This window comes from Centroberyx affinis, unplaced genomic scaffold (assembly GCF_046629955.1).
Source record: "Centroberyx affinis isolate AG114_WGS23_722 - 3 ecotype Tasmania unplaced genomic scaffold, CSIRO-AGI_Caff_v1 ptg002974l_1, whole genome shotgun sequence".
Lineage (NCBI taxonomy): Eukaryota > Metazoa > Chordata > Actinopteri > Beryciformes > Berycidae > Centroberyx > Centroberyx affinis.
Window position 1 is genome coordinate 187,105 of NW_027281082.1, and position 13,906 is coordinate 201,010.

General features: G+C 42.6%; 1 protein-coding gene across 1 annotated transcript in view; it reads left to right on the forward strand.

Moving 5' to 3' along the window:
- sbf1 (SET binding factor 1) overlaps positions 1-13,906 on the forward strand; it is a 75,989-nt gene that overhangs the window by 38,810 nt on the left and 23,273 nt on the right. Inside the window, exons 9-20 of the mRNA XM_071536980.1 lie at positions 86-199; positions 4,423-4,500; positions 5,216-5,329; positions 6,023-6,151; positions 6,988-7,086; positions 7,497-7,707; positions 8,778-8,890; positions 9,393-9,542; positions 10,033-10,101; positions 10,370-10,531; positions 11,091-11,359; positions 12,143-12,315. Coding sequence (XP_071393081.1) covers positions 86-199; positions 4,423-4,500; positions 5,216-5,329; positions 6,023-6,151; positions 6,988-7,086; positions 7,497-7,707; positions 8,778-8,890; positions 9,393-9,542; positions 10,033-10,101; positions 10,370-10,531; positions 11,091-11,359; positions 12,143-12,315 — 1,681 coding nt within the window. The remainder of the gene's footprint in view (positions 1-85; positions 200-4,422; positions 4,501-5,215; positions 5,330-6,022; positions 6,152-6,987; positions 7,087-7,496; positions 7,708-8,777; positions 8,891-9,392; positions 9,543-10,032; positions 10,102-10,369; positions 10,532-11,090; positions 11,360-12,142; positions 12,316-13,906) is intronic.

Consider the following 13,906-nt stretch of genomic DNA (forward strand, 5'->3'; position numbering starts at 1 on the left):
GCATGTAAGCCAGCACCTCATGATGATCCTGTGTGTGTGTGTGTGTGTGTGTGGTAATGTGTGTGTGTGTGTGTTTTCCCCTCAGCTGGATGTGATCATTGCGGACCTGGACGGCGGCACGGTGACCATCCCGGAGTGTGTCCACATCTCCCTGCTGCCTGAGCCGCTCCTCCAGCAGACCCAGACTGCACTCTCCATGGTAAACACCGCACCGTAGTGCCAGACACACCCACACTGCAACACATTACTCAATACTAGGAAATCCCATATCATCCAATGGGTGGTTTCAGCCAAGCATGCAGTTCCCAGCCGTGTTGTATTGGCTGCCACGCCAGGAAGCTCGCCAGGGATCTTTTTTGCTTTCTCCCATTTCTTTTGTCTTGGCATGTATGTAAGCTACTTCTGAGAAACCTTTCAGTCAGTGCATACACAATAACCTTTGTATAGGAGTCATAATATCCTGGACAGTGTTCTTTAGGATATTTTTTTACTGTGATCAAGGGTTATTTGTAGGGTTATAGTCTTAAATGTTTCAATAGTTTTACATTTGTATTTCCAAGTCAGTTTAGTTTGAGTTTGTTCTCAGTGTGGGTTTGGTAGTTTTAGTTTAGTTTCAGTTTAGTTTTCAGTTGTAGTTTTAGTATTTTTGTTAGGGGTGATATTTTTTTTAAGGTATAATGATAGAGGTTCAGAACAGGTATTTTGTCTACGTTTGTTTGTGCAATACAAACAATAAATCATCTTTTTTAATGTACGTACATCAGTTCAAGATTCAGTAATTTATTGCCTTGTCAACAAAGTTGATAGGAATTTGCCTCAGTGCAACTCTCAAGAAGACAGACCATACACAAAAAGAAAAACATAAAATACGTAGAATACATAAAATACATGGGAGAAATGGTAAAAAGAATAAAAAGTCCCAAGACATGATAAAAAACAGCTGTATTGCCACATGCCCGTGCACGGTTGGAGATCCCAAAGTCTACCTCTATAACATCTATAACATCTATAACATCATTAGCAAAAGTGTCAAAATTATTTGCCCACAATTCATTCTCTGCACTTTTACCCTGCAAACAAACAAAAAGACGAAAACTAAAAGCACCTAGTTTTTTACGTTAATAACCTTGGTTCTTTGATGCTGCTGACTCAGCTGTACCTAGCTGCATCACCTTCATACCCATACTGACAGTGAAGATCTCCCTCTGGAGTATTATTGCCATACTGTACTGTAGTGTTTATATCATGCAGTTCAAATTATGTTGGCTCATATCAGGCAATTTACTGTTTCCTGCAACTTGCACCCCCTTCTAACAGTACAGTGCCAACCCATTCTGAGAATTACCTGTTATCTCTTATTAGGTGTGCCGAGAACACAAATGATTTCCCAGCATCCCTTGTCTGTTATTCATATCTGCAGATTTAATTTCTTTTTCACTTCCCTTTGGTGCCAGTATTTACATGCCTTTCACATCAGATGTGGGTGGATTTATCAAAGGGGGTTTTCAGGAGCTTGGTTGTATTTTATTGTCTCAGATATTTAGATTAGGCGACATCAGTTGTGGGAAACTGTCCCTGCTTTATGGTATGATGCTCACACACCACATCCTTTTATGTGTGCAGTCACCTGTATTTCATTATTGTATCAGTATTGTTATACAATAATTGAGTTGTTTCTGTCTGGTGACTGATTGACAGACTTGGCATGTGTCAAGGCCTTCTTCTGCTCTCCAAAATGCAGGGTCAGAGTCTTCCTCCCCAGCGTCACTGAGGCAGAGGGCAAGACATGTTTATTTGGGAGAAGCTAGATCTGGCTTGGCATTGACTGCTCAGTCTTGGCCCAAACATGCCGTGCGTGTTTGGATTGTCGTGAGGAGCATGGATTTTGGAATCTGGCATGCTCTTCCCACGGAGACTTGCAGTGTTTCCTCAGATAGTGTTTTCTAATCAGACACGCATTCTTCTGTTTCTAATGTTTTAGCTGAACATATGGCCCTCTGCAGCACAGTCAAATGACAGTGCTGCAAAAAATTATAGATGTTCAATTAATGATATATTGCATTTGATCTGCATAGTCAGGCTGTGTAATTATTTTTGTTTCCACCGGAATTTAGAACCTGCGCTGTAGTTAAAAATAGTCAAGACATTGATTTACGGTGCAAAAGTCCAATAAAGTAATTTCGCTCCTCAAATCATCAAGACTACTCATCCTGATTGATTGTTGTCATAGTATCTAGCAAAATAATTGTTTTGAGGCACCTATGAACAAAATAGTCATCCTTACACGTTCTTTCATTGTGCTAATAGTGAAATTAAACTATGCCTCATTTTATTTTGGGACCCCTGCCACTCCGTCACAGACCCCTGGTGGTCCCCGGGCCCCACTTTGAGAACCACTGCTGGAGAGCAGGAAAGAGAGGGGAAACGAGGTCACGACTAAAAGGGTTGACCTGAAATGAGCAAGAATGCGGATGTGTTGCGAGGCTTATTTATCAGCTTACAGTCGATCGCAAAGTATTTTTTTCACTGACACAGTTTAAACACTCAGATCTTTCGATGAAGTACGCAATGTAAACAAATAGCTAGACGCTTTCCAACAACGCTCTCCTATGAGTAACCTAACACACCTGTCAGCTGATGCTTCTCAGAGCAATGCCCAACACTACATCTGATCCCCAGAACCAGAAATGTCCTTTCTCTTTGCCTGCTTCCCTGCAGTCTGTCATTTAATTTCTTTTACATTTACTTGCTTACTTACCTCACACACAGGCAAAAGCTCCGGCCACGTCTCTTGGATATTGTGATCTCTCTGTTATTATGCCTTGTTTTATTATCTTCTTTATTATCTTGTTTCCTGTGAAGCACTTTTTGGCAAGCCAAAAAGGTCTAGGACCCCCAAATAGACACAGTTTAGGCCACAGACCCCTATTTGATGCTATTTTATTCCCAGGGACCACATTTGGGAATATTTTTGTCATTGATTAAGTATTGAATTCTCTGTCTTCAGTCTACATGGAGAGATAATATGGGTTAGAGTGAAACCTAGAGTAGTCATTCTTATACATTGTCTGATCGGGATAATTTATTCCTCACTTTTGCCCGTAGAATCCCCTCAAGGGCCCCTGTGGGTCCCTAGATATCATTTTGAAGGTCACAGGTTCGATCCCCACAGCAGCCGTTGTTTGTCTGTCAACAAAACCCTGAACCTCTACCTACTGACTCATGGTCAGTCGCTCTGGATAGAATGTCAAATGTAAAAAAAAAAAAAATGGAATCGTTCACTGGGGTACGGGTCTGTGTCCTCCGCCAACACAGCTGTGTGTATGGGCGTGCACGTGGGAATCTCAGTGCTTGTGTGTGGCTTTGTGTATTCGATCACGCAGTCTCGTTCCTCCTCGAACTCTGTGCAGAGTCCCTGCATATCTGTCTGTCTCTGTCCGGCGCCAACTCAGAGATGATGAGAGGACTCTGCCTCTGATTGGACGGGTTTTGACCCACATAGTTCAGGGAGGGAGGGGTTAGAGGGGGGCCAGAGACCCAAACAGACCCATAGGTCCAAGCCAGTCCAACTAACCCCCTCCCAGATCGGGACACCAGGAGAGATAATTGCGAAGCTGGGAAACCGATAGTGGGGGTTTTGTGTAGCGGGGCTTTAATTTGTTTAATCACCTGGAAAAGTTCCCTGGGGAAGGTAGGAGCTGGTTTGGTTTGAGGTTGCCGCGACGATGATGCTGTAGATTGTTGGGCAGCAACCGTGACCCGAGGCTTAGCTGTCCTGCTCTCCTTACAATTAGCTGAATGTATTCACCTCACGGCCCTGACAGCAGCATTGACACAAACAGGACTCGATCGTTTTTCAAGGTCTGCTGTTAGTTTACTGGTGTCTGGATACGTTGATGCTGCTGCTGAGTCTGAAAAATGTTAATTTAGTCTTGTGTTGAGGCTTAAATTCTTATTTTTCTTAAAGCAAGTGAAAAAATCTGCTGATGGGGTGAGGTAATATCACTTTTTTCTGATGTGGTTTCACTTTAGTTTTCAGTTTTCACTTCAATTTCACCTACAAACAAACAACAATATCTTGAAATATGGCAAATCATGTGTCAAAATAATATGATATGCTTAAATTATGATTTGAGTTTTACGGTTCATTGTCTCAGCTGAATAATTTAATGGTTCCATGACAGGCAGTAGACCACACCTCACTAATTTCTGCTGCTCCGCCACCATCCTGGACCAAGCCAGCAGCCGGAATTGACTCTAATGTTAATACATGACTTCTGATTGGAGGAGCTGACCACCAGGTGTTTGACTCCCAAACCTAAAATGCCACCGATGGGGCAGGAACAAGCTACAGTAGAATCACTGTGAGAACACAGAAGTAGTTAGACTGTGATTGATGGAGGCTTCATGTTGTTGTTGTAGGTGTTGGACCCAGAGCTGGAAATAGCTGACCATGCCTTCCCCCCATCGTCCACGCAACCCTCCGCACTCAAGATCCAGGTGAGAAAGCCGCTCTGTCAGCTGTGTGAACTCTGCTTTCTCCTCCCACACGGTTTGGTTTGAAGGAATCGGTGTGTCTGCAGGTCCTGGAAAACTCTTAAAATGTCTACTATCTAAACCTGAGTCCTTAAAAGGTCTGGAATAGAGCTCCAGTTCAGTTTAGAGGTCTCAAAAATGCAAAAAAGTCTTCTCTATTTTCCTGGTGAGGAATTTGCTAAATGAGAATTCACTTTATGATTTGAGATAGTTTTAAACTTCAAGCACTGAGTAATAGCGGACCAAAATATTGTATAAAGAGAAGGCAAACAAAGCTGTCTAATGTAACCTACTTCATTAGCTACATTCTCTTTGTTTATCCAATTCATATAGCACAAAAACACATTCTGGGCACAACAACATTAATTTCAAAGGACATTTTTAATAGACAACATATCAATTACTGCATGTGAAGCCCTGCAGACCTATTCTCTGATAGGACTACCGTTTTCACATTCATTTCAGTCACAAAATAGGTCCTAATTTTTATTCTTACTGGCACTAAAAAGGTTTTAAAAAGTCTTTTGAAACTTGTCAACACCTCAAAGAAAAAGCATCTTCAGGATTCTTGAGACTGGAGAGGGAGCATGGGAAACCATGCTCCCTCTCCAGTTCACCTTCCTTCCTTCATTTCTGTGTGTGTGTGTGGGTTTGAACTTCCCTGTGGTGTGTGTTTCAGGATAAGGAGATCCGGGGGGTCTTCCTGTGGCTGTTTGCCCGGCTCTTCCAGGGCTATCGCTGGTGTTTGCACATCATCCGAATTCACCCGGAACCAGTGATCCGCTTCCACAAGGTACAGGAACGCACCAGATAACACTGCAGATAAGCACAGTTCATCCTCCCAGTCAAGCCTCTAAAATGCACTGCAACACCTAGGTCTGGTTAATGTGTGCCTCAGTTTAGTTTTTTTGCACAGTGACAAATCATAGAGGTCAAGTGGTAAAAACACAGGTTGAAAAACACAGGAAGAGGACAGAATATTTACAAATTTGTGCAGCTGAGATAAAAATCCCCAAAACAAAAACAAAGAAATGACAAAAAAAAGATCAAGATGACAAGCAAAGATGCATTTTGATTGAATAACAGAATCTAAAGGACAACATGTAGACCAACCGCAACTGTAGAACAAGAACAAAATGCATAAAATGACAACTGGAATAAAGAGAGAGAGTGTGCTATCGAGTCGGAGGGTGTTTGGGTGTGTATGTATGTGTGTGTTTTAGAGAGTGATGACAGAGAGGGAGTGTGTGCTGAAGGTGAACCGCAAACGGCAGATGAAGGTTAATGTGTGTGTGTGTGTGTGTGTGTGTGTGTGTGTGTGTGTGTGTGTGTGTGTGTGTGTGTGTGTGTGTGTGTGTGTGTGTGTGTGTGTGTGTGTGTGTGTGTGTGTGTGTGTGTGTGTGTGTGTGTGTGTGTGTGTGTGTGTGTGTGTGTGTGTGTGTGTGTGTGTGTGTGTGTGTGTGTGTGTGTGTGTGCGCGCGTGCAGGCGGCCTTCCTGGGCCAGCGGGCGCTGTCGGAGGACGACTTCCTGATGAAGGTTCTGGACGGCATGGCGTTCGCAGGCTTCGTGTCGGAGAGAGGGCCTCCGTACCGGACCACCGACCTGTTTGATGACGTGAGTCCTTCCACACCACATCTTCATTTTATTAACTTTTCTTTTAAAGGAGAGTGGTTATGTGACAGAGCAGGAAATTAATTTTTTATTTGACCTGCGGCCACAGTTTGCAGATTGATTCCACAACACACCAGCCTCTTTCACGGTTTTATCCGCCAAATATTCTACAATGCAGAAGAACTTGAAGAAAATAAGTCGACCATCTTACCAGCCACAGCCAAAATTCACCAGCATTTGGAATGGGTGGTGATGATGCAGAGTCTGACTTCCAAAACTGCCAAAAATTATTCTTACAGACCAAAATAATTATACATTTTTCATACAAATGTGTCACCTGAACTGTTTTCAGTGGTATTTTGTGTGTAGTGTGTGAAGCAATCAATAAACAGACAAGAGCAGATTTTGAAACTTGCTCATTCACTTATACCAGTGGGTCTCAACCTGGGGGTCGGGACCCCCCAGGGGGTCGCAAGATCATTTTGGGGTGTCGCAAGAAGATTATGGGATAAGGAAAAAAAACTATTTCTACTATACACATTTATTATCATGTCTATTTTTTCAGATATTTCTTAATTTTTTTCTTTTATCTCGAGTCAAAAAGGTTGAGAACTACTGACTTGTACAGTAGATTGTTTTGTCTTGGTCTTTTTTTCTTTTGGTGCCCATACTGTCATGAGTTTGTAACAGGACTTTAGTAAACATACCCACTGAGACACACCAGTGCTGTTGCTATTTAACTGCTGATAACTGGACATGTGTGGCTCAGATACGAAGGAAAGACGCTGCAGAAATGTGAGCTAACCCTAACCCTAACCCTCCTCCTCCTGCTTCCACAGCTGATAGCCAATCAGGTGGAGCGGATACGGCAAGAGGAGGCCTGTCCGCACAAAGTCATGAACCACGTCAAGGAGCTGGCCGAGCAGCTCTTCAAAAACGTAGGTTCTCCTACTCAAGGAATGCACACTACCTACCCCATACTCTGCTGCTTTCCTATTTGTCCTGTTGTTTTCCTCTTCTTTTCTCACCAATTTTCCTCTTTCTCTCTCTCTCTCTTTCATTCTCTCTCCTTCTGTGTTTCTCCCTCCATCTCCCTTTTCCTCTCTTTAACTCTTTCCTCTTACCTTTTCTCTGTTTTCTCTCCCTTTCTTACTGAACTGATGACATATTGCATACCTCTCCCCTAAACTCTCTCTTTTTCCTGTTTTTCCCATTGTGCCGTCTTCTTCTTTCTCCTCAATTTTCTTCTCTCCCTCTCTCGTTCACTCTCTCCCTCTCTTTCTCTCTCTCTTCATTCCCCTCTCATTTTCTCTCCTTCTCTCTTTGTCTCCCCCCTCCCTCCCTTCAGGAGAACCCGTACCCGGCGGTGGCGATGCACAAAGTCCAGCGGCCGTCGGAGACTCCCGGTCAGGGCCACCCGCAGAACCGGACTCCCTTCCCCGGGCTGGACGACGTCACGGTGCAGCTCTTCATCGACCACGCCGCCGCCAAGCTTAAGACCGCCCCGCCTGTCGTCAAGGCTGAGCTGAAGGGCATGGTGCCGTCCGGGCCCCCGCTAGGTGAGGAGGGGGAGGGGGGGGCAGGTGGTGGGGGTGTTGAAACTGCGATCATATGAAGGTCTGGAAACTAGGGTTCAACCGAAATTTGTTTTTGAAGCCTGATATTGATATTTTTGGATTGAAGCTTCCATACAAAGCATCCACCGATGTTTTGTGCCGATGTTGTATATTGTTAAATTTGACCATATTCACACCAAAAAATCCCCCCAAAAATTAAAGGTATTTATTGTTTCCCAATTAACTTTATTCATATCAGGGTGGAAAAGCTCTGAAACAGCATCTACATCATCATATGACATTAAAACTCTCCAGTGAAACTGAGAATAATGATGATAATATTAGTAATATGTAATCAAACAAATAGCATCATATCCATCATTTCAGAGATGGATAACACTAACTGGCCAATATCCACATTTTTAATGATGGCCAATATCGATAAACCAATATGTATTGGCAAACCAATATATCAGCCTAACCATACCGGAAAGTCTGCAAAAGTTTAAAGTTTTATAAGTAAATTAATTTGATCATTTCCAGGTCTTTTGCACAAATTGCACAAAAATGTGTTGTTCACATATGATCACCCATTTTCTATAGCTCTAAACCTACTGCCATTTTATATTTTGGGATATCTGTTGTTGTGAAGAACAACCTCATGTTTTGGACCTATATAGGCTTGTAGACCTTCATATTCCCCACTGTTAACAGCATTCACCATAATGAACACTGACCAAAGTCAGTCCAGAAATGAAGATCTGGAAAAAGCATGGAATTGTGAAGTGAAACGTGTAGGAACTACATTTAAAAAGACATGGTGGTTGTCAGACAGCAGGTGGCAAACCACTTAACAAAAGTTAAGTATCAGGAGAGGAGGTGTGGGATTTCTGTGCCTGAAGTTGAAGATCCAAAAGATGCTAGTCAAAGTTTAACAAACAGACCTGAACCTCAAACTTCCTGTCTATACTTTTCCCGGTCATCCAATCTGTTTCTCAGCGTGTGTTTAATGGGGCCGCGGTCGGTCCTGAAGTGATGAATGGGTCTCTAATCGCTTCGCCCTCTCTCCACAGGAGACATAGTGGACAGGAACGGCAACGTGCTGGCTAACAGCGCCCGCAGGCTGGAGGTGGTCAGGAACTGCATCACATACATCTTCGAGAACAAGATGCTGGAGGCCAAGAAGGTGAGAGGAGGAAACGCATCTCTTCATGACCAGACTGCTCCGAGTGGCAGGCTAGAGTTTTCTTCAGTTCTGTGAATATGAAGTTTGAGTTTTGAAGAGTTACAAAACACTACATATCGATAAAGAGGGGGGGGGGAAATCAGAACCTGAAGTTTATAGCTCTAAAATGTAGATGATCAAGTCTCTAAAATATAGTGGTTCTGTCCTGTTAAGAGTCAACCAAGAACTTAAGTTACCTACTTTCCTTCAAAACCTCTTTCCTCCTTTGCATCATCTAAGTATCATTTGTTCTAATTTTGTAGTACCAGTGTCAGTTTTTTTCGTATACCAGGGTCAGTTTTTTTCAAATGGTAGATATCTTTATGTAATGTAACTGAATGCCCATATGATCGCCCAGTATGTGGTAGTATGTGGTTATAGCAGATCCTGTGTTTTGGTAAATGCATTGTACTTGGTGAATAAAGTGAGTCTGATTCTGGTTGTTTTCGTCTCCTCCTCCTAGCTGATGCCGGCGGTGCTGCGGGCGCTGAAGGGTCGGGCGGCGAGGATTTGTCTGACCCAGGAGCTCAACCAGCACGTCCTGCAGAACCGAGCCGTGCTGGACGACCAGCAGTTCGACTGCATCGTCCGCATGATGAACTGCACCTTACAGGTGAGACTGAAACCTCTAACTTACGTTGAACTTCTTTGGCAGCAAAGAATAGAGGTGTAACTTGGTGAACTAAAGGATATGAACATAAAGGTAATAAAGGATAGGATAGAAATTATGCTAAAGTGGAGAGTTCCCACTGGTGAAGAATAACTCTCGCTATGATGGCTTTTGACAGATTTACAGATATCTGCAGTTTACTAATTTACTGTGTGACTATAGTGCAGTACAGACAGCATATATGCATGGTGTACTAATGTGCATCATGGTCTGTTCACATTAGAAAAAACAGCTACTGAATATGTAGCATATGTACAGCTCAGATTGTGCAAGCAGGGCAGATACACAGAGTAGTCTAGGAGTAAGAATACCACCCAGCTTCTGGCATCATATTTTGGACATAAATCTGTAATTTTTTAAAAGTTTCTCCAAGCTGTCACATCTTAAGTGTTGCGAGTCTGGTGTGACACGTTGCTCTTCTGTTTCTGCTCAGGACTGCTCCCATATGGACGAACACGGGATCGCAGCCGCCCTCCTTCCCTTGGTCACAGCCTTCTGCAGAGTAAGTTCATGACAAAACACATTCCTCCAAATCCAGCCACTGCATAGGCTTTAATAAACTACTTTAAACTACTTTAATATCCCACAAATCCAATAGGAATGCCGTATTCCCACATGATTTCACATTTTAATGGAGTGGGAGGAGTGGTTTGAGGTTGGTGGGAGGCGTTTGAGGTTCATGCATCTGCCACTGATCCCCTCTGAACATATTTGCCCAAATTCAGAAGCCTCATCAAAGAGCTTTGTGTCCCTCTTTCTTTGTCTGACAGAAACTGGGGGCGGGCATCACTCAGTTTTCCTACAGCTGTGTCCAGGAGCACATGGTGTGGACCAACATGCAGTTCTGGGAGGCCATGTTCTACAGTGACGTCCAGAACCACATCAGGGCCCTCTACCTGGAGACAGAGGAGGCAGAGCAGCAGGCCAACTCTGTGAGGACAAACACTGCACTTAGCTCTATTAAATATATCATCAGAGTGAGAATGTGTTGAGGAAGTATTCTTGAAGTTGGGTAACTGTGATACGTTACTATTAACTTTAGTAAACCTTGATAACTCTTTGCAAATTAGCCGTTTGGCATTGAACACCAGGGTGAAAAATCCTGATAATCACTGATTCTTTTCTATTCTACTAATATAATTGGATGGGTAAAGAAATAATCTGTCACATTTTTCTTTTTATAAATTTATGTTTTGCTACTCTCTATCACCGATTGATGTAACACAATTCAAGGAAAAATACATCACAGTCCTGCCCACACTGTTTGATTGACAGGTGATGCAGTGCAGAAACACCACAGCAATGAGCACTTAGCCCAAAGATGTCACCAAATAAATACATAAATATTGCAGATTGCTGCTTTAAACAGGAAAGTTTGTAGTGAATTTTTGGAAGACACCACCCGCTGCAGCCAGCAGATGAATCAGCATCCCACAGTACAGTATCTTCCTGGGACAAGATCCTAATTAACCTCGTTTGTCCCGGTCCCAGGAGCAGCAGCAGGAGGGGTCGGGCGGCGGCCGGGAGGAGGTGAGCGCCCTGGAGCTGGCGTCGGAGCAGAGCCGGCTGTGGCCCACGCTCAGCAAGGACATGCAGACGGAGCGCGTGCAGAAGGAGGAGAGCACGGTGTTCAGCCAGGCCATCCACTACGCCAACAGGATGAGCTACCTGCTGCTGCCGCTGGACACCAGCAAGAACCGCCTGCTGCGCAGCTCCGGCCTCGACGTGGAGAGCGTCAGCAACAGCTACGTCACCAACAGGTACGAACACGTGCCGGCCTGCATGTCAAGACAAGAGATAGGGCTGTTTTTTTTATATTTTATATCCCTTTCATCTCTCACCACAGTCACACTGATGGCATTGTCAGTGGATATTTTCCACCTCAGGAAACTCCTGATATTCGTTAAGAACAAGTCAAGAGTTCAAAATGATGTCCGCCATTTCACAATAGAGACACTTGTTCTTAGAAAATGATTCCTGGCATGAAAATAAACCTCATCTTGGGAAAAAACAAAACAAAAACATTTATTTATTAGTAGTTTTAAGATGTTTTCCTGTGAAATGGAGCATTTTTCAGAATAGAATTGTTTGTATTTTTGAAACGGAGTAATAAATTGAAGAGATAAATTCCAAATCTCTAAACATCCATGTTGGAAAATAACCATATTCCCAAGGTTTATCATTTAAAATCTGTGGGATCCAGTCTGCAGTGTTATCATTTTGACAACCAAGGATAGTCCCGTATTATCCTTGAACAAGTACCATTATTTTCTTTATTTTCTTTTCTATCAATCATCTGGTACCAAGAGTGAAGGAGTCAAATCATGGATCTCTCATTTTAGAACCAAACTCTTCAATGTAAAGTAACAATAAAAAAAAAGAAGAAGAAAGAAAGAAGAAAATTAAAACTTTTGTATGAACTTCATCAGAAGGGACGCTAACCTTAGATCCAGCTTTGTTCTGTTCACTAGAACCTACTTATAGCTAACTATTCTCAATTGTTGTGAATCTAAAGGTTCTTTGTGCTGTTTCATGTCTTGCAGTATTGCGGGCAGCATGGCGGAGAGCTACGACACAGAGAGCGGCTTCGAGGACGCAGAGAGCTCGGACGTGGCCAACTCCGTGGTTCGCTTCATCAACCGCTTCGTAGACAAAGTGTGTAACGAGAGCGGCGTGACCAACGAGCACCTGAAGGCTCTGCACACCATGATACCAGGTATGGAGGCATTCACTGACCTCTGTTTGTATGGGAGAGAATGTCATGTCGAACTCCAAAATCTGTCCGTTTAATGTTGTTTTGCTTATTGGCGAACACACACCTCACAGATTACATGAAGAGCTTTTCCGAATCATTAAGAATACACGAGGTAAACTCAGTTATATAGTCAGATATAGATCCACCAAAAAACAAAAGGGACTGGAGCACACCGATTGATTCACAGCCTTTAATTGTGCAAACAGACTAACGTTTCGACACTACTGTGTCTTCATCAGAGTCAAAGTGGACAAAGACATGAGGCAAACATATATAGTCAACCTAGACCAGGTGTACAATTGTCATTGGATAATTGGTTGAACAGGGTTTCAAATCTATTGGATAATTGGTCCAAGGGTGGGAGTTGCCATAGTCAGTGTCCAAGTGCCACACCCCTAACATGTCAGAAACAAAAGAACACAAACCTCTCTTAAAGTTACAAAGATAAAAGTACAAAAAGTACAAGTACAAATATCCATCAAATATGACAAATTAGAGGAAACATGACATATTCAGTTCTTCATTTATGCCATTTATGTACGCAGAGTGTGAATCCAATATGCCTCTCTGCGGAGCAGTGAGTTGATGATGTCACCACCTCTAGGAGAGGGTGAAATTTTTTCTATTCCCCAGAACTTTAATGGTGCTGCAGAGACATGGTTAGCCTGTGCATAATGTCGAGCAATAGCATAGTCCATGTTTTGTGTACGTATTGCAGTCTTATGTTCAGATATGCGAATCTTTAAAGCTCTTTTTGTTTGTCCGACATAAACCAGACCACAGGGACATTTCAGCATATAGACAACATGTGTGCTGCTGCAGTCAATGAAGTATTTAATGGAGTATTTTTTACCAGTATGTGGATGTGTAAAGTACTTGGTGTCTGACGAGTTAGAACATTGTGCACAGTGGCCACAGCGGAAAAAACCTGTAGGTTGATTAGGCAGCCAGGAGACAGTGTTAGGTGGTTTTTTAGTGTCAGAATGATCCACCAAGCAACATCTGTTTCAATAAAATGCCCTCTTAAAAATTTAACTGCCCTCCACGGTGTATTTTAATAGAAGAAGACTGTGGGAATAAAATGCAAACTGGTTATACAAGTTAACTGAAATAACTAAAACTGAAATAAGTTCTGCTTGATGGATCATCTGTATGCCAAATTTAGCAGTGGACCCTAACGATTTAGAAAACCTCTTCTGGCATGATCCAAGAGGTAGATGTATGTTTGCCAATAAGCCATATTTCACATTAGAGCGTGTCCTGATGTTCTCTCCCATACAAAGAGAGAAAGAGAGAACAGCGCTAGATCAATAAGTCAAGGACAGGTAGAATATCTGTAATGGGGGAATTTGGGAATTTATTTCTGAAGTCCTATTGGTAAAAAAAAAAAGAGTGTTTGTTTATGGAACCAGGAAACTGACTGAAAGATGAGAAGTTGTTTTTATTCAAAGGGTGTCAAAAAAAACAAAACAATATTATACAATTTATTTTCAACTTAGATTTTCTATGGCAACGATTTTAAACAAATGCAGCTTTTTATCTTTTGCCTGCA